The sequence below is a fragment of the Lissotriton vulgaris genome, chromosome 12 (genome assembly GCF_964263255.1).
Source record: "Lissotriton vulgaris chromosome 12, aLisVul1.2, whole genome shotgun sequence".
NCBI lineage: Eukaryota > Metazoa > Chordata > Amphibia > Caudata > Salamandridae > Lissotriton > Lissotriton vulgaris.
In genome coordinates this window covers 758,465,360-758,489,251 of record NC_141700.1, presented here as the reverse complement: position 1 = coordinate 758,489,251, position 23,892 = coordinate 758,465,360, and the positions used below count along the sequence as shown (strand labels likewise).

The window sequence follows — 23,892 nt, the reverse complement described above, 5'->3', positions numbered from 1 at the left end:
TGGGAGACCCCTGGTGCACCTATGCCCTGAGTACCTTAGTACCATATACTAGGTGTGAGAAGCTGGCTTACTATATGATGCTCACCTATGTAAGTGCAGCACCCTGCACTAATCCAAACAACCCTTAAAGTGATTTTAGACTTAGACAACCTTAGAAAGCTCTCTAAGTGGTACTGTGGGGAGCAGTCTTCAAGCTAGTCTAGAAGGAGTGTAAAGCAGCTTGTTTTACCAGAGTATAATCTTATTGGTATGTGTTGGAAAGTAGGATCTACTTCTTATGGTACCCCCACTTTTTCCTTGATGTTGCACTGTTTTGACTAGTCTGACTGGGATCTTGCTCATCAGGACCCCAGTCTATATGCTTTCTCCTTTAAACGGTTATACATGTACTTTGGAACACTCCAGATTGGATACTGGGGTACCCTTATGAGTCCCTAGTATATGGTACCCATGTACCCAGGGCATAGGTACCCAGGAGGGCTCCCATGGGCTGAAGCATGTATTATGCCACCCATGAAGGCAATGTGAAAGGGAACTACAGGTCTGCTACTCAAACCTGTGTAAGTTGGTGCTTTCACCACTTACTTTAGATATAGGTTCACTATATCTATAGGTCACTATACCTAAAACATATGTCATCCCTATAGCAATCCTGAAGACAGGATGCTGGGTTTTACGTGAGAGGGTGCCCCTGCATGAGCAGAGCCCCTCCGCAGCCTTCAGAGACAATTCTCCCCGGTTGTCTGTGATTCAGCCAGACATATAGGTGCATTATAACCTCACGGTAAATGCTATCACGAAAACATCTGAAATAAAACATGTTGTCTTTGGTATCAAACACCTTGGAATCATACCTCTACGCCGGTAACCGGTGTGGGAGGTATGATTCCACCCCTCTGAAGTGAGATGCGTGGGGTCAAGCTCGAGCAGAGGAAGGCAGCACAATAGGCATCCTGTCACAGGGAGGTGTGACCACCTCCCAGACAGTATTTAGTGTATTGGGGTTCGGTGGGTGCGCTCTGAGAGTGCCTGAAAGTCTGAACCTGGGGCACATTTGATGTCCCTGTGCATAGTCCAGCTCAAACCAGTTCTGGGAGCCGTTGGCTCATGCTCTGGCACGAAACTGGACAAAAGTCATGGTAGTAGCCTCCCCTCTGTCCTGACCCTCCCCTAGGAGGGTCCCCCGAATCCGTCCACCACTCTCCTGTGGGTACAAAAGGGCTTACCTGACTGTAGCTCTTTAGATTTTATATGGACAAGATTCTACAAGAAGAAACCACTGCCCTCGGACCTTCTAGACACTCTGGACTTTGACTGGGCCCGACTTCGTCTCCATCTCCGTCCAAAGTTTTGTCTGTGCCCTTGCTCCATACAGGCTCCATGCAGGACCTGTGGTGCACTAAGGACAACTGAAGAATCTCCCTTGGGGTGAAAGACTCACTCCCCTGAATTCGCATGCACCTCCAGCAACTGACCGGTCTTCTGCTCCCCTGCTCCGGTGGACTCTGAAGACTCTAGCAAGACGAGGTGGGTTTCGAAGGTCCCTGAGGTTGAAATGCCCTCTCAGCAAGTTTGAGGCCAGTCTCTCTTGTGGGGGCTGCATAACCCGAACCGCTGTGCACCGGGTATATTTGCAAGTGCATATGTTTGTTGGCGATTCTCGAGGTTGTGAATTGGACTCCCTGTAGTCCTGAGCCTGAGCAGTATTTCCACCAAAGAACTGTGGCCTTCTCGCAATGAGTGCTCCGTGGGCTGGTACTTAGTGATCTTGCTCGAGGTCCCCTCGCGACTCCTCGTCATTCGGCCTGTGGGTCCTCCTGAGGTTCATCTTGAATTCTGTTGGGCTTTCCTGGTTGCTCCAGACATGCCCTGGCTCCCCATTGCTTGGTGAGCCTCCTGGATCTTGCTGGTCCACACCATAACCTGCTTGACCTTCCTGCTTGGGTTGCTTTTGCCAAGGCTTGTTGGTGCTCCAGCCAGACACCGACCCCTCAGCACTCTGCATCCTTTGTGGGACAGCTCGTATCTGGCTCCTGATAGTTGACATCTCCTGGTCCCTGTGGCTGCAGAGACAAGCATCCCTTCTTTGCACCTGAAGCACCCGACATCAGTGGGCATTCGTCTCCCAAGTCCCTGGTCATGCTGAAGAGATATAAAGAAGTCACCGAAAGGAATCCGTGAGGCTGCTGCTTGCCAGCAAATCCTAATCATCAAAGGATTGCTGCAAGAAGTTTTGTTATCCTTGCATCTCCACCACAAGGATGCAAATAGAATTGTATGAAGAATATTCTATCGATAGAAGGTTGAAAGTTGAGGATATTTTCCGCAGAATTTCTGTACCACGAATGTGAGCAGTACACCTTCTGCCACTGACAGGATTCCCACACTATTTAGCCCCAGATTCTATTTTTATGCTTTGGGGTCCTTGAAGATCAGAGAAAGATACATCCTATGGTCAATATACGGATCTGCAACAGGAGGTGTTTGCCCCTGAAGTCCAGAGATAGTAACAATCTGGTGCTCAAGCGATATATACATACCTCTAAACCTCTATTGTAATTGAGGTGATTTTAACTGTTCCAGTTTTTATCAGCTTGAGAGAGTCATAAAACGTTGGTCTTGGTAAAGATGGCATTTTAATAATATTCCCATTGAAACGTGGCGACGCTTAAGTTGTTAGGAACACAATCCGTATTATCACTGAGACTTTTGAGTGCCTATAGAGTGTATGGCACCCAGTCTCAGTCATTGAGGAACAATTATCACGGATGTGATCAGTTTAAGTCAATGTGTTTGAACTACTATTTGTACTCTCCAATACATTTTAAATTTATGTCACTTAGTGTTTTTACTGTGTTTTGTATATTTCATGATGCAGTGCTATTATTGTTCAGACCTGTTTTATTTGATTGTGTGTCTTATGACGACTAAAATAATTTAAATTTTCTGTTAATAGTCTGGTCCATAATAGTAGTCTTGGGTATACAGACATATTCTTCTATTCTGAGTGTAATGGATGTGATTGAGTGATGAAGTTGGAGACTTTGGTCCTGTAATAGACATTGTGGGATGTTGAGTGCTGTCCAAAGGAAACCTTTGCGATTACATGCTGAAGAGACCCAGACTCTGTCCCCTCTGCTTTCAGGTTCCTTTCTTCAAGAATCTATCCTTGGATTCAACTGGACCCTTTTCACCTTCACAACAGCAGCACTTCTTCGAAGGCTTTCCCATATCCTCTGTCCAGTTTCGCATCAGAGGGGGAGTGAACAGCTCCCAGGGCTGGTTTGAACTGGAGTATGCAAGGAGGGCACCAAATGTGCCCTTCAAGCAGTCTCAGTGGCTCTGGCAAATCGGCCCCCACCCTGCCCCAATACACTAAACCCTGTCTGGGAGGTGGTCACACCTCCCTGTGACAGGACATCTATTCATCTGCCTTCCCCTGCTTGAGCTTGGCTCAGCAGCAGGAGGGCAGAAACATGTCTCTGGTCGGCAGCAGCCGTGCTTGATGTCCTTTTCTGTAAGACTGGTACTAAGAGCACTGAGGGCCTCCCGGAGGAGCTTTACAGTGCATGGAATCATAATTCCCCCACCGTTTATGGTGTTTTAGGTATGATTCCAACATGTTTGATACCAAACATGAACGGGTTCGCTACAGCCAGTTTAGAGCTGGTCATTGCGTAATGACGCATGGCTACTCTATGTATCATAATGGCTGATGCACTTACAACCTGGGAGCATGGACTCTGAAGGTTGTAGGTGTGCCCGCTCATTAGGGGGACCCTCACACCTCGAACCGAGCACCCTTCCTTCAGGATTGAAAGACCTGTCTTAGGGGTGACTTTTATACTTCATTCTGGTCCCCTATTTGGTTGCATCATGAGCTAGGCAACTTGCACTGTCAGGAAACCGAAAAACCTCTGAGTCTATTTTGACGACAAGCTCAACATTAAAGACCAAATCAATCAAGTCACTTTGTGTTTCTATCTTTTGAAAACCCTGAGGAAAGTATTTACATGTATTGCTTTTGAGCTTAGGAAAACGGTAGCTGTCGCCCTTCTGCTATCTAGAATCGATTACTGTAATGCCTTATATTTGGTAGAGACATCTAACCACAGATTCCTTACCTTTGACTTTCCAAGTGTCAGGCTGGATCCAGAATATCTTTGATATCAATTCCCCTGCTCACGATAGGTGGTGTCGGTCGACTCTGCGTGATGTTGCAGGTGTCTGGTTCGTCATCGTGATGACGTCCGCCTTGTCTATATAGGCAACCCAAACCCCAGCGCGCAGATCCGTCAAAGAGAGCTACCCCTTGTCACTTTTTGACAGACTTTTTTCCACTTTTTGTTGACTCCTTTTTAGGTCTCGGCTAGAGTAGGCTGCGCTTGCGCAGTCTCCTGGCAAGATTTTATATTTTCTAGTAGTGGGGCTGAAACCAGCCCCTCTTCTCCATTGGCTGGCTTCCTAAATGGCGGCCAGCCATTGGAGAAGTTTGTCTGTCAATTTAAGCCCCGTCTTTTTCGGATTGGGCGGGCGTGTTTTTTCGATTCTTTCTCTCTGTGACGTCTTCAGACAATCAAAAAAACACGCCCCCCCCAGTCTGAAAAGGACGGGGCTTACCTACTCCTGCTGCCCGTCTGCCCGTCTCGCTGTTTAGGCATGAGCCTACCCAATGCTTGTTGTCCAGTACTGTCAATGCTTCGCTTTTAGTCCACTCCATCACTCTCTGTGACCACCCTCACAGCTGTAGCTGCAGCACTCCCTGATGCCCCAAAAGCCTCTGCTATCTTGCATGACACTCCTTGCTTTACTTTCACTGTCTTGGAGCTAGTCTTCTTCATGCCCCTCATCGCCTGTCTCTGTTCAAGACTTTCCTCAACACTTTCAATACTCTCCGTGCTCTCTTTTCGCCATTTATGATTTGCGCTCTTCATGCTGCAACCTGACGCCGCGCTCTCTCTCACCACTTTGAGGTCCAGCACGCCATCCTTGGCTTCCTGCAGGAGGGACACAAACTTGGTAGTTAGGAGGCCCAGACTCTTCTTGTGTCGGCTCGGAGTGGCCGCTGAGCCGAGTCCGCCATCTTTCAGGTCGGTAGCGCTTCCGGGTCACGGGAGCGCGTGGGGCGGAGGGGCGAGACGAGAGCTGTCATGCTCACACTGTGTAGTGGGGCACTGCAGGTGGTCGGAGAGAGGAGCACACGCTTGGTGGAAAGGTCTGAGGGTGCACGCGCCCGGTGAGGGGTGTGCTAGAGGCTGGGGCTCGAGGTCGGTGGTCAATGCACGCTCGCTTCCCCCAAGAGCCGTTACTGTCGCGATGCAGCGTGGGAAGGGTTTGAACAGCAGCTCTAGCAAGGACCGCGGCGCAAGTGCAGATAGAGGCACAGGAGCATCATGAGTGCATAGGCCAAAGATACACATAAGGCAAGAGCACAGAACAGGCAAGAGGTACCCGGGGAGCTATAGCAAGCCTGTAGAGGGTGCGACAGCAAAGGAAGATGGCAGAACTATCAGCTGCCTTAGTGTGAGTGGGTGACAATCCTTTGGCAAATGCGTGACACATTGAATCACTCTTTGCCATAAGTAGGGCAACGACCAGTATTTTAGTGCCTTTGTGTGAGTTTTCCGTTATGGTACATGCGTGTCACAAAACACTGTACGTGCATCAAATAGAGCACCTATTGGTGCTACCAGGTCTTGCCAGTAGTATCAGCCAAATTACAAATAATGAGTGACACATTGAATCACTCTTTGCCATAAGTAAAGCAGGGCAATGGCCAATATTTTAGTGCCTCTGTTTGAGTTTTCCTTTATGACCCACTTGTGTCGCACACCGCTGGACGTACATCAAATAGAGCACATTTACTCATGCGTTCAGAGCAGTAGTAAGAGTGTCATTTATTAGTACCATTAGGCTGGCTCTGTCTGTGTGTGTGTGGCTCTCTGTGTGGCTCTGTCTGTGTGTGTGTGTGTGTGTGTGTGTGTGTGTGTGTGTCTCTGTCTGTGTGTGTGGCTCTGGTCTGTGTGTGTGGCTCTGTCTGTGTGTGTGTGGTTCTGTCTGTGTGTTTGTGGCTCTGTCTGTGTGTGTGTGTGGCTCTGTGTGTGTGTGTGGCTCTGTGTGTGTGTGTGTGGCTCTGTCTGTGTTCCTCTGTCTGTGTGTGTGTGGCTCTGTGTGTGTGTGTGTGTGTGTGTGTGTGTGTGTGGCTCTGTCTGTGTGTGTGTCTGTGTGTGTGTGTGGCTCTGTGTGTGTGTGTGGCTCTGTGTGTGTGTGGGTGTGTGGCTCTGTGTGTGTGTGTGGCTCTGTGTGTGTGTGGCTCCCTGTGTGTGGGTGGGGCTCTGTGTGTGTGTGGCTCTGTGTGTGTGTGTGTGTGTGTGTGTGTGTGGGTGTGTGTGGGTGTGTGTGTGTGTGTGTGCGTGTGTGTGTGTGGGTGTGTGTGTGTGTGTGGCTGTGTGTGTGTGTGGCTGTGTGTGTGTGTGTGTGGCTCTGTGTGTGTGTGGCTCTGTGTGTGTGTGTGGCTCTGTGTGTGTGTGTGGGAGGGGCTCTGTGTGTGTGTGGGGGGCTCTGTGTGTGGGGCTCTCTGATTGGGTGCAAATGCAATAGGTCTCGCATTTGCGAGAGATGAAGCTATTGGCATTGTAAATGACAATGCCATTTATTTATGTGTTTTAAAAACATAAACAAAAATAATGTCATGAGCAATGCCAATAGCGCTAACTTTAACAAAGACTAGACCATTGCATTGTAAATGCTTGTTGTGTGTAGGTATGTCCAGCAAGAAGACCTCGGGGTTCAAGCAGTGCAGCGCCTGTCACCGCACCATGTCAGTCACGGACCCCCATATTGTGTGTCTTTGGTGCCTAGAGGGCGACCACAACACAGTTGTGCTCCAAATGCTGGGCCATGGCACCAAAGTCTTTGAGGGAGCCGTCCTTGTCCGATTCTGAATGGCTAGGGATGGATGTTGATGATTGGGAGGGGCAGCAGGATCCCTTAGAAATCCTGCAACCAAATCAAGAACTGGACTGGTAGGAGGACCTGGGTGATGCCAGCGGACTGGATCTCTCTCCAGATACTGGCATGGTGTTTCCTCCTAACCTGGTTACAGAGGAGAGGGCTTCTTTTGCAATGGTGGTGCGTAGGGCTGTGGCGGACTTGGACCTGCAGCTTCTTACGGTGGCAGTCAAGACTAATGACTTGACGGAGGTCTGGCAGCCTGGTGTCTCTTCCTCAGAACCCATGCTGTCTTTTAGCGAGGCCTTGACCACCGTTCTACTGGACACCTGTTCTAAGCCCAGCACAGGGGCCCTGTGAATAGAACTAATGGACTGCCACCATTGCCCTGCACCAGACAACCCAGCTTTCCTCTCGGCCCATCCCACCCCACAGAGTTTGGTGGTCCAAACAGCCACTTCCTGTGGGGCGTTCCCTTCCTCACCCCCACACAGGGAATCCAAAAGGCTGGACCGCTTCGGTAAGAAGATCTTTTCTTCCACCAGCCCAGCATTATGGTCGGTAAGCATTGCATGTCTCTTGGGCTGTTATTCCTATTCGCTAGGGGATACAATTGTGCAAATGCTGTCAAGAGTCTCGGAGTAGGACTGGGTTCTCCTCTCCCAAGCTTCTGCAGACGGGAGAGATGCATCAGAATTTGCCATACGGTGTGGCTTAGACACGACAGATTCGCTAGGGAAATCGATTTCCTCAATGGTGGCTGTTAGGCACCACAACTGGCTGAGGACATCTGGATTTTCAGGAGATGTTCAAGCTAACCTTATGGACATTCCCTTTGATGGCTTTCGTCTCTTTGGAGACAAGGTAGATGCAGCACTTCAGCGCTTCAAGGACTCACGGGCTACAGCCATATCCCTAGGCCTCACCACATCATCCCAGCCTTTGTCTGCCTTTCGCCGCTTTTGACCGAGCCAACCCAGTTCCAGCCAGAGGACTCCGCAAGTCCAGCAACCTCTGTTGGTCCATGGGCACGGTTCACCCAGACCTCGTAGGTCGATGGCCAGAAGTATGGTCAAGCCACAAATCCCTCCTCCCCTGCAAAACCTTCCTAGTCCAATCCCTACGGATCATGGCCATCCAGTTGGTGGCAGGATATGCCATCAACTCTACCACTGGTGAGATATCACCTTGGACAGGTGGGTGTTGCAAATAGTCTGAAGAGGCTACTCCCTCCCTTTCGAGACTATCCCTCCCACCATGCCTCCAACTTACAATCGGCTGACAGAGGATCGCATTGTTCTACTTTGCGAGGAAGTCAAGACTCTCTAAGGGAGCTATAGAGAGGGTCCCCAGGCCGGAAATAGGCTGTGGTTGCTATTCCTGCTATTTTCTGGTTCCAAAGAAGGACAGAGGTCTTCGTCCTATCCTCGACTTCTGAGCCCTTAACGACTTCCTCAAAAAGGAGAAGTTCAAGATGCTCACCTTTTCTCAGGTCCTGCCTACCCTGAAGCCAGGAGACTGGATGGTAGCGTTGGACTTGCAGGACGTCTATTTCCATATCCCCGTCCTGCCTGCCCATCACCGCTACCTGCTGTTTACTGTGGGCCAAGCGCACTTTCAGTTTACCATGCTCCCCTTCGTCTACACCAGTGCGCCTCAGGTTCACAAAGCTGATGGCGGTGATCCAAGCTCGTTTGCGGAGACCAGGGGTTCCAGTCTTTAAGTCACCTTCATCTCCAGACTACTGCGAACCGCCTGCCGTCGCTTGGGTTCACTATCAACGTGCCGAAGTCACACCTGAAACCCTCTCACACGCTCCTTTTCATTGAAGCTGTTCTGGACATGGTGCAGTTTCGGGCTTATCTCCCTAGCGAGAGTCCAGGATATTCAGGCTATGATACAATGTTTCAACCTCTATCTTGGATTTCATTGAGAATGACTCTGAGGCTGTTGAACAGCAGGCTCTGTCATCTCAGCCTCATTACCTGACCGTTTTTTCTTACAAAGTAGTGCTCCACCCTAGGGTTTCTTTTCTGTCCAGCGTATTACCACCTTTCCATCTGGGAGAATCTGGCTCATTGCCTACCTTCAATGCACCTCTCCATCCGTTTTAAGAAGAGCGTCTCCACGGTCTGGACACAAAAAGAGAGTTGACGTTCTACCTTGATCGCACTATAACACTTGGGGTGGGTGACCAGCTTTTCTTAGGGTATGGTGGAGCAAAGAAAGGGCGTGCTGTACAGAAGAGACCCATATCAGGCTGGGTCATCTTCAGCATTAAAATATGTTATGCCTTGGTGAAGAAACAGCCTCCTTAAGACATTAGGGCCCATTCTACCAGGGCGAAGGCAGCCAACGGCTGTTCAGCATGGTGTTCCGGTTCGTGACATCTGCCAGGCAGCCACGTGGGCATCTCTGCACACATTTGCCAAGCAATGTTGCCCGGACAACCAGGTCCGCAGGGGTGGTGGGGGGTGGGGGGCTTTTTGGCCGTTCTCTTCTGCAGGACTTTTTGGTTTGAAGCTTTTCTGTAGTCCCTCCTCCGGGGATGACATTGCTTGGGTATCTGTTCAAAGGTAAGCAATCTGCGGCTAGATGTCTCTATCAGATGTACCAGTTACTTACCTTAGGTAATGCCTTATCTGGTAGAGACATGATCTATGAATTGTGTGTAGTGTCAGTTCACTCCTGCTGCTAGAAACTCATCTTTGTTTGGTATTTAACCTTATGATTGGGTGCTACCCAGTGTGAGGCAGGCAGCCTCGCTAATCCAACTTCACTGACCGGATGCACTGCTTAAATATAGAATCAACACTTAACCACTGTGGTTAAGTGTTAATTCTATATTTAAGCAGTGCATCCAGTACACTGGTGTACATTCACCAGCAGTGAAGTTAGAGACATGATCTAGACGCAGATTTCTTCCCGACCCATCCATCCCTCCTGTCACGGCAGATTCGTTTTAGCATCATGGCTGTTTCACTTCAGGGCTGTAGTTGTTTTTAACAAACCATGGTCAGTCACTTAATGGCTCCACGCTTCTGGAAAAACGCGAAAAGTATGACAGCGTGCCGAAGTGGTGCCCATATAGACGATGCTTACATTTTTCTTTCATTCTTTTATTACCTCTTTTTCTATTTCTTTTTTCTTTCATTTCTTTTGTCCTTCAGTCGTACCTTCTTTCTTTTCCTCTTTCCTTATTTCTTGCTTAAACTCCATTTTTCTTTTTTCTTGCTTTTATTCCTTTTTCCTTGCTTTCATTCTTTCCTTTATTCTCTTTTGCCTTCTTTCTTTCTTCTTTCTTGTTTTTTGTCTATGTTTACATTGTTCTTTATTTCTTGGCCTTCTTCCTTTTTCTTTGCCTTACTATTTTCTTTCCTTACTTTTTACCCTCTGTCTTGCATTTCATTTTCCTTCTTTTCTTCTTTCTTTCTTGCCTTCTGTTTTTCTTTCTCTCCTTCTTTCTTGCTTTCCTTATTTCCTTCCTTTGTTTTTCTTTCTTTCCTTTCTTTTCTTTTTTGCGTTTTCCTTCTTTCCTTTCCTCTTATGTGTTTTCTTTTCTTCTTTTGTGCTTTCTTTCTTTCTTTGTCAAAGGCAGGAGGCTGGCACCCAGTGACATAACGATTGGCTTTTTTTAGATCTTTGTTAGCGAAGACCCTCTGATTTTACTAAGATTATGTGTATGACCTAGTTACTTATCGGGTTTTTCCGAAACATTCACATTTTCTCTGACTCATTTGATCGTGCATAAGGAGACACCCTGTCACCCCACTTCGGCCATTGGCAGACTTCACTAAGATTACAGCATGCTGTTCTTCCACAAGGATCACATACACACACAAAGTATTTCCCTTCCGTGCCATGGAGTACTATGGTAATGTATGCTTTTCTTAGCAGGTAGAGGGTGTGTCTTTTTATTTAATTATCAAGACGAGAGAGAGGATTAGAGAACTAATCCTTGTCCCCAAAGTTAATAACTAATCTGGGGGTACGTGATAATAATGAAAGACTGTTTGTTTTTAGTACAAAGATAAAATCTTTTTTTTTATGAAGCCCTCACCCACCAACCTAGTTGGTGGCATCCTTCATCATTGGGCTCACCTGGTGACAATGAGTGTGTCCCTGGTGTGCTACAACGTCTGGTTTACAGCCGAGCAGGTATCTTTACTGAGTGTGCAGTGAGGTGATGTGATAGTGACGTTAAAAACTGTACAGTGGTCCCATTATCCACAGGGTTTTGGTTTAAAGTTTGGGCCACTGGCAGTAGTAAAAACTAGCATTTGTAAAGCAACATGTTTTGTATTAACGGGACTTATATGTGACTTATATGTATTGATATAAAAAAAATCAATGGCTTTAAAAAACAATAATTAATACGTAAATAAAATGGATTTTATTTTATATTGCCAATAGCTTAAAGTGTATTAAATATATTTAGTGAAGATGCTGTGGTTGCGCTGAGTGAGGGTGAGGGGTTGAGGGTGAGGGTGGGTGAGGGTGAGTGAGGGGTTGAGGGTGAGTGAGGGTGAGGGGTTGAGGGTGAGGGTGAGGGGGTGAGGGGTTGAGGGTGAGGGTGAGGGGTTGAGGGTGAGTGAGGGTGAGGGGGTGAGGGTGAGGGGTTGAGGGTGAGTGAGGGTGAGGGGTTGAGGGTGAGTGAGGGTGAGGGGTTGAGGGTGAGTGAGGGTTAGTGAGGGTGAGGTGTTGAGGGTGAGTGAGGGTGAGGCGTTGAGGGTGAGTGAGGGTGAGTGAGAGTGAGTGAGAGTGAGTGAGGGTGAGTGAGAGTGAGGGTGAGTGAGGGTGAGGGGTTGAGGGTGAGTGAGGGTGAGGGGTTGAGGGTGGGTGAGGATGAGTGAGGGTGAGGGTGGGTGAGGGTGAGGGGTTGAGGGTGAGTGAGGGTGAGGGGTTGAGGGTGAGTGAGGGTGAGGGTGGGTGAGGGTGAGTGAGGGTGATGGGTTGAGGGTGAGGGGTTGAGGGTGAGTGAGGGTGAGGGGGTGAGTGAGGGTGAGGGGTTGAGGGTGGGTGAGGGTGAGTGGTTGAGGGTGGGTGAGGGTGAGTGAGGATGAGTGAGGGTGAGGATGAGTGAGGGTGAGGGTGGGTGAGGGTGAGTGAGGGTGAGGGTGAGTGAGGGTGAGTGGTTGAGGTTGAGGGGTTGAGGGTGAGTGAGGGTGAGGGGTTGAGGGTGAGTGAGGGTGAGGGTGAGTGAGGGTGAGGGGTTGAGGTTGAGGGTGAGGGGTTGAGGGTGAGGGTGGGTGAGGGGTTGAGGGTGAGTGAGGGTGAGTGAGGGTGAGTGAGGGTGAGGGGTTGAGGTTGTCGTATTACAAGCTGTGCTGTCATCTATGTGTGTACTCTGGAAAGGGAATTGCTGCACACTGTGTTTTTTTTTATTGTCTCAATCAGCGTTTGCTTTGAGCAACGCATCAACTGGGTGGTTGTCAGTGCCCATAATGTTTCTTGGGCGTGTTTTTACACACGCAATGCTTTTGACTACTTGGTCTTCTTATCGGGTGGCCAGAGGGGGCCTTCAGAGGTGAGACAAATATTGTTAAACCAAGACGGACGTGCACGCGCTTTTAAGCTCAATGCGCATGCGCATTGAGCTTAAAAGTCACGGGCACTGCAAGGAATCGCCACGATTCCTTGCAAGTTGGGGAAAGAGTGGATAAGTCCCAATACTCTCGCTCGCAACATGTTCTGCCTAAAATCAGCTCCTGCTGAAAATGGGGAAATATGTTTTTTTTTTTTAAATTGTTCATGAACTCAAATATATTTTAAATAATGAGAGCTTCCTCAATAAAACAAATGCATACAAGGAGACAGCTTCTCATACACATGTGTGAGGGGATGCACGCCCAGGAGGCCTCACATGTCGGTGTGCACGAGTGGCAATGGGCATTGTAGGGGCACTATATTGAGGGAAGAGAGGTGCTGACATTATTTGAACATGGCCGAAGCATACAGCTGTAAATAAATGAAAGTTCAAACAAGGACTATAAGTACAAAGTGCATATTTATACGTGATCGCAGTCTTTTAAAATACATAAATAAAAGGATGCCAATAGGTCAATCTCTCACAAATGCGAGACCTATTGCATTGAAAATGCTTTTTGTATGTTGTAGGCATGAGGTATTTGGACATTAACATATGTTGTGTGTGGGCTTAAAGAAGTATGTAGGGGTAGATAATGTAGCAAATGCATTGTTCAATAGGTAGTAATTTATGAGCAGTTGGTATTGTGTTACATTGTGGAGTAATGGGTCATTTTAAAATATTTGTACGTACTGCAACTAGTGTAAACATGGTTGTATTTTTAGCGACAGGACATGGGGTATAAATGTGAGCATTGTTGTAGTAAAGGACTTGAAATTGGTACAATGCATGTGTATAGTTATAATCGCTAGTGACGTGATGGAAGGAGGAAGGTGGAGATGGGTGGTGAGACAAGCGAGGAAGCAATGATCAAATTGTATTTTGTGTAGTATGGGTTACAAATTATCATGGGAATTAGTGGGAAAAGTGCTGCAAAACCCGTGTATAGCTTGTGAAAAGTATGGAAGAAATAATTTGTATTTAAAGGCACATTAAAAGGTGCATTAGCAGAAGGCTCGTGCTGCCCGTGCCGTGCGGGGTAATGTCCAGTGACAAGATTGTTATTGTAGCTTTGTTCCTAGTTTAAGATGGCTGTTTGTACATATATCGAACGTGTCGTAAGAGTATTGGTTGTAGTGGTTTGGCATTGACTTAAAAGTATTGCAAGATTTGCAGAAATGTACCGGGCATATGCGCCAAGGGCGCCTTTTAGTCTGGCTGTTTGCAATTGTCATGGAAGCATTTACGAGGAGGGGTAAAGGCGCAGCTTGAGGTATACGAACGAGAGAAGCTTGTTTTAGCGGCTAATTGAGATCACACATAGATGGTGTGATAGATTAGAAAAAGGAATGTTTCTTGCAGACAGTAAACAGCGCTGCAGGGCATGTGTTTGCTATATGGAAGTTTGTACTTCGCTAAAGATGCAGAGAACATAAGAATGCTCTACTGTAATTTGGAGTAATTGATGAAAAAAGTTAGTGCTAGGACTTTAGTTAAAAGCAGATTGCTGCTGCTTAAGCTATGTTATCCATTTTTGTGGCAGAGAAAGTGCACATTTACACCTTCTTCGACAAAAGTGACTTAACCTACAGCAACCACTAACAAGATAAAATCCTGGCCCCACGGGAGGAGACTCAGGTGTTACTGCAGCCGAAGCCTGGCCGCGTGCTGAATGCCGGACCATGAGACGAATGGGAGCAGCGGCCTCTCACGCCTCAGTGCGCCCAGCACTAATGAACCCAGGGAAAGAGGCCCAGGGCAAGGCATTAAGACGAAGGAGGAAATACCGCGGTAGGCGAAAGGGACTGCCGAGAAAAGGGGACGGGGAAGAGAGCGATGGGGAAGGGATGAAAAAAAACCACCTTGCCAGTAGGGAGAGCAATGCATGAGGAAAAGAAAAAGTGGGTAATAAAGACGGAGGAATGAAGATACTGGAAAATATTTTATTTTAATGGCCTCTTCTGTACAGTGGTTAATATATATATATATATAGCCTGTCTGTAAGCAGTCCTAATGGCGGCAGACATCGGACTCGGGACCATGGATATAAAATGCTCGCTGTGCCAGCGGATACAAGTTGCACATCACTAATGGGATATAAAAAGGCCGAAATCGATGTGCGGTTGGGGGTGATGGTACCTATTGGAGAAGGGCCAAGGCTGATTAGCAAATGGTTGCTTTGTCTGGAGGGAGGCATGGAGTAAAACAAGCCGGTGGCTATATGTATGCAGTGTTCATCTCGAAACAGAAGCGGATGAAGTCGGAATAGAATAAGAAACAAGCTGTCGGCATTGCTGGGGTGGTGGGGGGGGGGGGCAGACGGGGAGCAGCAACCTTTGATGTCTTAAGCATGGTTAATAATCTGCAGTTGCATCTATATTTTCGCTGAAATCTCCAAAGTATGCAGCAGATAGTGGATTGTGCGGCTAATGCAGCAAATTCACATTTACAAATAAAAACGTATGGCAGTGAAGCGTTTCCAATTGCCCGGATTACGAAACAATGGCAATTCCAATATTATAAGTTCTTATCAGTTTCGGGTGCCTGAGCACCCTGCAGTTCTAAGAGTTTGATCGTTATGCGCTACTAGGAGTTTGACCTGTAAACCTAAGCACACCGTTTCCGCCTACAGTGCCCTTCCTCGTGTCACGCAGCTGCCGCTGTGATGTGTGATTAGCAGTGGGGCGGCGCCATGGGCGGGTCAGGCAATCCACTCTGACAGCTGCTGTTGCACATAGCTGAACTGTGAGTCAGGCGCTCGTGAGATTCATGCTCGTGATAAAGCACCAACCGGGCGAAGACAACAGCCACGGCCTAAAAGTAAACAAGGCGTGTGTTCAAGGTACAGAAGAGAAACACCATCCACGCCTCCCACGAATGAAGGGATGGAGCAAGGCGTGATGATGGAAGAGAAAACAGTAAACCCCAAGGGGCAGAGGAAGGAAAGGGGAAAGCAAAAGAAGTGTACTGAGACAGATTGAGCGAGATAGAAAGGGACAGACAAGCACAGGAAAAATGAACAAAAAATACATAGCAACGACCCAGAGAAAGAAAACAAAGTAATAATGGACAGATGATAGACCAAGAGAGAAACCGAAATGAGTAGAATAAAAATAAGAGAAAATATTGAAGAAAACAAATAAAATAACAAGGGGGAGAGAGCAGCGCAGAGGGGCGGGGGAGAAGGACATGAGAGAGAGACGCATACCTGTGTGAGACAGCAACAGGGAGCGTTGCGAGTGGCATACAAGGGGGAGGGGGGAGGAGAAATGCGACACGGCGGGGAGGGGGCGGAGCGGGTAAACAAAGACGGACGTGCACGCGCTTTTAAGCTCAATGCGCATGCGCATTGAGCTTAAAAGTCACGGGCACTGCAAGGAATCGCCACGATTCCTTGCAGTGCGGATAAAGAGTAGATAAGTCCCCATAGTCTCGCCTTGCTCGATGCGCATGCGCATCGACAGGCGAGACCTAACAAGGCAGTGGGTGTGCATGGAGTGGTAATTAGGAACTCCTACATCCAAAGAACGTTCTACATGTTTCAGCCAGGCCTTGGATGTGTTCTGACTTTCCTCAGGACCTAGAAGTGTATGTGAAGTGTAAGATCTAAACCAGGCTTAAGTGTTAGATCAAAAATGTGTTGCATGCTCTAAGGTGCACTATGTGTAAAAAGGAAAAGGGGAGTTCCCTCTTAAGGCATTCCTGTAATTCAAAAACATGAAACAAGACATACAAACAAACATACAGATAATTTGCGAATTTAAGCAAAGTAGGGTATGTCTTGCCATGTATGACACATTTGTGGTACAGCTAAACAAAACCTAACCTCTCTTACAAGAAATTTCCAACCTGACCACTAGGTGGCCTGGTACCTGGTATCCACAAAGTTGATAATGGTAAAAACCAGTGTGTAGGAGAACCTCAAAAAATACGTCAGCAGTTAAGAACAAATGTGTTATCATTCCCTTCAGGCCCAAAATTATGTAGGGCTTTAAGAACGTCCAAGTCTCAAGACAGTCTTTAAACTTATTTAATGTATATATAAATGTTGTTTACTTTAACTAGAGGACCTCATTGAGTTGTAGAACTTTGTGGCTTTCTGAGAGTTGTATATTGTATTTTATTTTGCTGGACCACTAACTTAAGGATGGGATTCTGGTTTTGGGGTCAAGAAAGGTCCGTTTAGTTGTTCAAAATGTTAGCATGTGCCATTTTGAAAAGTGCTGTTCCCAGCTGAAGAAGAGACCTGTGTGTTCCAACACTGATTAATATCCTGGACCATCTATGATGTCTTCTGGGCAAATGTTGTTAACAGGAAGCCGTTCCTGACCTCTTGTTTTTTCCTTTTGATACAGAGTCTTCTCTGACCGCCTGGTGAATGCCAGTGACATGGAGATCTTCATTGGGATTCTGAGTGAGAAGCTTGCCTCCCTCTTTGATTTGACCTTCCACAACATCTGCCCCAATAAACAGTCACCTATATTCGGTATGAATCATTAGTCAGGAATGAACTTATGTTTGTTTTTCCTGAAGGTTCTCGGACAGACTTTCAGATCTGTCAATGATAGCATGATTGGCTGTCCTGCTTCTCCTTTTCATGTAGTTTATGGACATTTTGTTGTAGTTTTAGTGTTCAGGTGGTCTTGGAAGGAAGTATGATCCTTTGACTGCTCTGATACCAGCCAAAAGAAGGATGTGCATGTTTGTCCATGAAAGTGTAAATAGCTAAGTAGCTTTGTAAAAAATATTCTACACAGTGTGTATTTTCATTACTGTAAAAAACAAAATAGGGATTTGTGGAATATTTCAGTGCGTTTCAGCTACTGGTAAGCCTAGGATTTCTGCGAGGGGTTTTAGTATTCAGAAGTGTGTGGCGCACACAGGGTAACGGTGAAAGTGATTTGAAGGTGCTGAAGTAGAAACGTTGCTGCTTTGTCAGGGGAAACCCGAAAACCCCTAAAAAAGAGTGGCTCAGAGACCTACCCTATAAGACGTAAATGCAAATACCAGAGCGCACGTGAAGAGAATAAATCTCAGTAACAAGGTCCTCAATATGCAAGAACATCAGTAGGAAAACTAGATCGGCAAAATATTCATTGATGCTTAAAGTTTTTATAGGTTTTTATGGTCCTACTTCTAAAGGAGATCCAGAGAAAACCAGCCGACACGTGTTTCGTCAGAGGGGCAGTTGCCTGTGACTCTTCAGGGCTAAAAACCTCACAATGGAGCAGTATCGGGGAACCGGTGATAATTCCAACCCGGTCCTAATCAGGGTTAAATGAAAAGAGAGAACGTCGGGTTTGCCGTAGCTGAGTTATTCCGTCAGATGTAAGGAGAAATTACCAAGACGACAGGGTGATGTCGTCATGGTTATATAAGGCCGGAGCTGTATTCCAGCTTGTAAAACAAACTAGTGTTGAATATTCCGAAATATTTGGTCATCACTACTCTCGCACAGTAGTGTCAGTTAAGTCAGGACTGGGCAGAGGAGCTGGGGGAGGCCAGTGGTCTTGACACATCACCAGACACTGGGTTCATCTCTCCTTCCGCCATGGCTACGGAGGAGGGTGCTACTTATAGCATGGTGTTGCGCAACGCGGCCAAGGCCTTGCGCCTTGAACAACCTGCAGCGCCTGTGAGGACGAACCTCCTCACTGAGGTGCTTCAACCGCCAATAAGCTCTTTGGAGCCTATGCTGCTGTTCAACGAGGCCCTCACTGATGTTCTGATGGGCACTTGGTCCAGGCCCTCCACAGTGCCCCCTGTGGATCAGGACGTGGCCCGACGCCACCGCCCGGTTCTGGGCGACCCATGCTTCCTGTCCACCCACCCCACCCCCAAGAGTCTGATGATCCAGGCCTCTACGTCCCAGACCGCCTTCCCGTCCGCTCCTCCAGATCAGGAATCCAAAAGGCTTGCCCAGTTTGGGAAGAAACTGTTCTCAGTTAGCCTGGGGTTGCGGTCCATCAATACTGCGTGCCTTTTGGGCCGTTACACCCACTCTCTGTGGGATACGGTGGCGGGCGTGCTGCCTCAGTGTCCGGAGGAGGCCCAGACACGGCTCGCCCAGGCTCTTGCTGAGGGGCGAGATGCGGCACGGTATTCCATTGGTGTGGACTTGATACCACGGACTCGCTGGGGAGAGCGATTTCCATGACGGTGGCGATCCGTCGCCACGCCTGGCTGAGGTCCGCCAATTTTTCAGGAGATGTCCAGAACACGCTCATGGACATGCCCTTTGATGGTCGTCGCCTTTTTGGCGACAAGGCAGACAGTGCGCTTGAGCGTTTCAAGCACTTTAGGGGTACAGCCAAGTCCTTGGGCCTGTCAGACCAGCGCCAGCAGACTTCTGTTTTTCGTCCCTTTCGTAGCCAAGGAAGGGGCACCCCCACATATTCATCCAGCCACAGGCCGCAGAACCAACCTCAACATGGTCGCGGATGTAGGAATTGCCATGGCGGTGCAGGGGAACAATGGCCCGGTCAGTCCACATCCATCCCCGCAGCATCCACCTCAAAGCCCTCCTAGTCCGTGCTTTCAGGCCCATTCAACGCCAGTGGGAGGCAGGGTTCGCCATCACATTCTCCACTGGCGTACCATCACCTTGGACAGGTGGGTGCTGTAAATCGTCCGAAGGGGCTACTCCCTCCCCTTCTAGCCGACCCCTCCAGCCATGTCACCGCAGGGCCACCGCATGTCGGGGGATCACTTGCGACTTCTGCAGGAGGAAGTTACGGCCCTCTTGACCAAGGGGGCCATCGAGCACGTTCCTGGGCCAGAAGTGGGTCGTGGTTGTTACGCCCACTACTTTGTGGTCCCCAAGAAGGGCAAAGGAGGCCTATGCCTTATCTTGGACCTCGGGAGCGCCAACGGCTTCCTCTGGAAGGAAAAGTTCAAGATGCTGACTTTAGCTCAGGTCCTAGCTGCCCTGGACCCTGGAGACTGGATGGTAGCCTTGGACTTGCCGGACGCTTATTTACATATCCCCGTCCTGCCGGCCCATGAGCGCTACCTGCGGTTCACGGTAGGCCACGAGCACTTTCAGTTCACCGTGCTCCCCTTTGGCCTCACCAGTGCCCCTTGGGTGTTCATGAAGGTGATGGTAGTGGTCGCAGCTCATCTGCTGTTGTGGTTGTTGAAGGCGGGCTCACCCCAGACAGTTGTCCCCCACCTCCAGACTACGGCCTATCTCCTGCACCTGCTGGGGTGCTCCATCAATGTGCCGAAGTCACACCTGAGTCCTTCCCAAAGGCTCCTCTTCATCGGAGCGGTTGTGGACTTGGCCCAGTGTCGGGTTTTGTCCTCTCGAGCAGCAGGTTCAGGATACTCAGGCTCTGATTCCGATTTTTCAGCCTTTATCCCGAGTTTCGGTCAGGCTGACGCTGCGGCTCCTGGGGCTGATGGCCTCCTGCATCCTACTGGTGCATCACGCAAGGTGGCGGATGCGGGCTCTGCAGTGGGACCTAAAGTTCCAGTGGGCACAGCATCAGGGCAACCTGTCCGACCACGTCCTGATCTCAGAGGGCACTGCGAGTCAGTTGCAGTGGTGGCTCACAGACCGCGATTGGGTCAGTGGCAGATCCCTCTCCATTCCCCAACCGGAGCACACAGTGGTGATGGATGCATCCCTCCTGGGATGTGGGGGCCACATGGGAGAGGCGGAGATCAGAGGCCTCTGGTCTCCAGCGAAGTCCCCGCTCCATATCAACCTTCTGGAGCTGCGGGCGATCTGGCTTGCACTGAAGGCATTAATTCCCTCTGTCCGGAGAAGTGTAGTGCTGGTGTTCACGGACAACACCACCGCCTTGTGGTTCTGCAACAAACAGGGTGGGATGGGGTCGTGGACCATTTGTCAGGAGGCTCTGTGCCTCTGGACATGGCTGGAACGCCAGGGCATCACCCTGGTGGTTCAACACCTGGCAGGCCCATTGAACGCCAGGGCGGACAAACTCAGCCGTCGGTCATGATGGATCACGAATGACGTCTGAACTTGTGCGTGGCGCAAGGTCTCTTTCGGCAGTGGGGAGAGCCTTGGTTAGATCTATTCGCCACCGAAGAGAACGCGCAATGTCATCAGTTCTGCACGTTGGAATTTCCAAGGTGGCACTTGCTCGGAGACGCTTTTAGTCGATAGTGGAGCTGCGGTCTATTTTACGCCTTTCCGCCTATGCCTCTTCTGCCCAGAGTGCTGAAGAAGATCAGACGCAACCAGGCTCTAGTCATCCTTGTGGCTCCGGACTGGGCACGAAGGTACTGGTATCCCAAGCTACTCAGTATGTCAGTCGATCTCCCAATTCATCTGCCTCTTCATGAGGACCTTCTGTCGCAGCAGCAGGGGACGGTCCTCCATCCGCACCTGTCCAGTCTCCAACTCTATGCGTGGAGATTGAGCGGCGACAGTTGAGGCCATTTGACTTGCCTCCTGAAGTCTGTGATGTCATTTTGGCAGCCAGGCGTCTCTCCATAAAAACGGTATACGCCTGCAGGTGGAACAAGTTTGTGGCATGGTGCACAGTAAAGGCACTCTCTGCCTCTCTTTCAGAGGTTCTCCTCTTTCTTCTTTCTCTTGCCCAGCAGGGCTCTGCTCTGGGCACTATCAAGTGCTCTCTCTCTGCTATTTCAGCCTTCTTGAGGCTTCCTGATCAGCCTTCTCTTTTCAAGTCCCCTGTTATAAATAGATTCTTGAAAGGCATCACGCACTTGTTCCCTCCTTTTCCTTTCATGATGCCTCAGTGGGACTAGAATTTAATTCTTACTTACTTGATTTGTACTCCCTTTGACCACTTCACAATTGCCCTCTTTGTCTTTTGACGCTCAAAACTGCTTTCCTGGTTGCTATCACCTCTACCAGAAGAGTGAGTGAGCTCCAGGCACTTTCCTCTAAACCTCCTTTCCTTTCTGTCCAGCTAGACAAGGTTGTTCTTGGGACTCGTCCTTCTTTCCTGCCTAAGGTGGTTACTGCCTTTCACATCGGGCAGTCCATCACCTTGCCCACCTTCTTTCCACCTCCGCATCCCTCAAAAGAGGAGGAGAGGCTCCACCGTCTGGATCCAAAACGTGCACTCTCTTTCTACCTCGACCGCACACAACAGTTCCGGGTGGATGACCAACTCTTTCTCTGCACACGTTTGCTAAGCACTTCTGCCTGGACAGTCAAGTCCAGAGAGATAGCTTCTATGGCCGTTCCGTTCTCCAGGACTTTCTGGTGTGTTCTTGGTTTGCAGACCCACCACCGGGGTTGGTATTGCTGGGGTATCTATTCTAAGGTAAGGAATCTAACTAACGTGTTTCTTTCAGATGCACAAGTTACTTACCTATGGTAATGATATATCTGTAAGAAGTATTATTTAGTTAGATTCCTTACCACCCCACCCATCCTCCCCGTGCTGCGAACCGATATCTAGAGTTAAGGTATCTCCCTTTGAGGGCTCTAGTTTCATGGCACCATTGTCGGTTTCTTGCATGGCTCTGGGTTCCTGGCGTGGAAAGCTATGTACAGAACTGACGTCAGCGCGGCATCTAAGTACTCCGACGACTTCATCCCGGCGATCACAACGCCGAAGACGGACGCAGACGACGCCTACCGACGCACAGGGGTACTCCTGACGAAAACTTTCCTGATCCAGTCTGACGTGTGATGATATTCTAAGGTAAGGAATCTAACTGTTTCTTACAGATATATCGTTACCGAAGGTAAGTAACTTGTGCGTTAGGCCAATGGCGAGGATTCCGGAGGAAGCTGTGTTGTCCCTCTTTTCGTATGCCGATGACACCCAGATTGTCTTCTCCCTCTCTGCTGATAGGGTGTCCAAACCCTTCCTACTTCAGGCCGGTTTGAGGAATATAGCAGGCTGGATGCATACCAACCTCTTAAAACTCAACGGCGATTAAAGAAAAGTGCTGATCGTGGGCAAGAATAAAGATCTGTGGGGACCCCAGCATTGGCCCACTGAAATGGGTCCTCTACCTCAGTCGAAACATCAGGTCCAAAATGTGGGCGTCTAAATTGACGACCAACTATCCATGAAGCAGCAAGCAGTGAGAGTAGCCTCGACTTGCTTCACAATCCTCAGATGGCTTAAGAAAATCTTATGGGTGTTGCCCCCTTCCAGCCAACGTACCTTGGTCCAGGCTCTTAACACCTCTAGACTGGACTACAGAAACATTCTGTACTTGAGCGCCACTAAGGATGTGTTACTCAAACTTCACTTAGCACAGAATTCTGCAGCGAGGCTGCTGTGTACGGTTCCTAAAACTGCTTCCATCTCTGGGTCACTTCAAGGCCTCAACTGGCTCAGGATTGAGAACTGTATTAAATTTAAAGCTTTGAGTCTTATCTTTAAGATAACATCTGGTTAGGCGCCACACTATCTGAAGACTCTAGTTCACCCTTATGTATCATCTTGAGTGCTCTGCTCTGCCACTCAGGCCAAGTTTACTGTTCCTAGGACGAGATTAGAACATATGGGCGGTCACTCTTTCTCGTGTCTGGGTCCCTCTTTATGGAACTCCCTTCCTATAGGTCTCCGGAATGAACTTTCTTATGAGAATTTTCGGAGTGGTTTAAAATCTTGGCTATTTAACATATAGATTTCTGCCTCTGCTCTTGGCTCTTTTCAGGCGGCGCCGGGAAACCCTAAGGTAGCTGTGCGCCTTACAAAATCAAAATAACAATAACAATACCGATTTGGACTAATTTGAGGTCTGAAGGATGCAGCAAATAGGACTAGTCCTTAAGAGATGAGGAGTGATACCTACATACACAGGGCAGCCCGGGAGATCCAGCAAGGCAGATGCAATCCCCAAAATATTATGAAAGAAGCCTACATTTATAGGACAGTATTGCAAGAGATAAGTGATGGTGGTGAAGCCTATAAATTGAAGTGCATGCCCTGAAGATGCAGAAGGTCTGAAGTCACTTCACAAAATAAGTGACAATGAAGTCTTTATATAGAAGTTCAGGTCTGAAAGATGCAGCAGATCTGAAGTTATCTCTAGAGATGAGTGACGGCGAAGCCTACCTATTAAAGTGCAGGCCTGGAAGATGCAGCCGATCTGAAGGCACCTCAATAGATAAGTGATGGTTAAGCTTATATATTAACCCCTCCCCTGCTGATGACGGAACTGCTCCGTGATCAGCTGCGGTAGCGCTGTGCTGATGACGGAGCGGTTCCGTCATGGCCCAGCCGCCGCGCCTGCGCGGTGCTGATTTCGCGCCTGCGTGGCGCGTTCTATTGAGCGGGGTGGGCCGTGACGGAACCGCTCGATCACGAGCACAGCTCAACCGCGGCTGGTGACGGAGCGGCCCCGCCCTCTTAGCGCTGCGGCAGAATAGCCGCCGCAGCGAAAGGGTT

At 48.7% G+C, this 23,892-nt stretch overlaps 1 protein-coding gene across 1 annotated transcript in view; it reads left to right on the top strand.

Moving 5' to 3' along the window:
- The window catches only part of DNAH2 (dynein axonemal heavy chain 2), a 2,538,822-nt gene that overhangs the window by 1,806,512 nt on the left and 708,418 nt on the right, over positions 1–23,892 (top strand). The window contains exon 54 of the mRNA XM_086946066.1: positions 16,894–17,024. Coding sequence (XP_086802192.1) covers positions 16,894–17,024 — 131 coding nt within the window. The remainder of the gene's footprint in view (positions 1–16,893; positions 17,025–23,892) is intronic.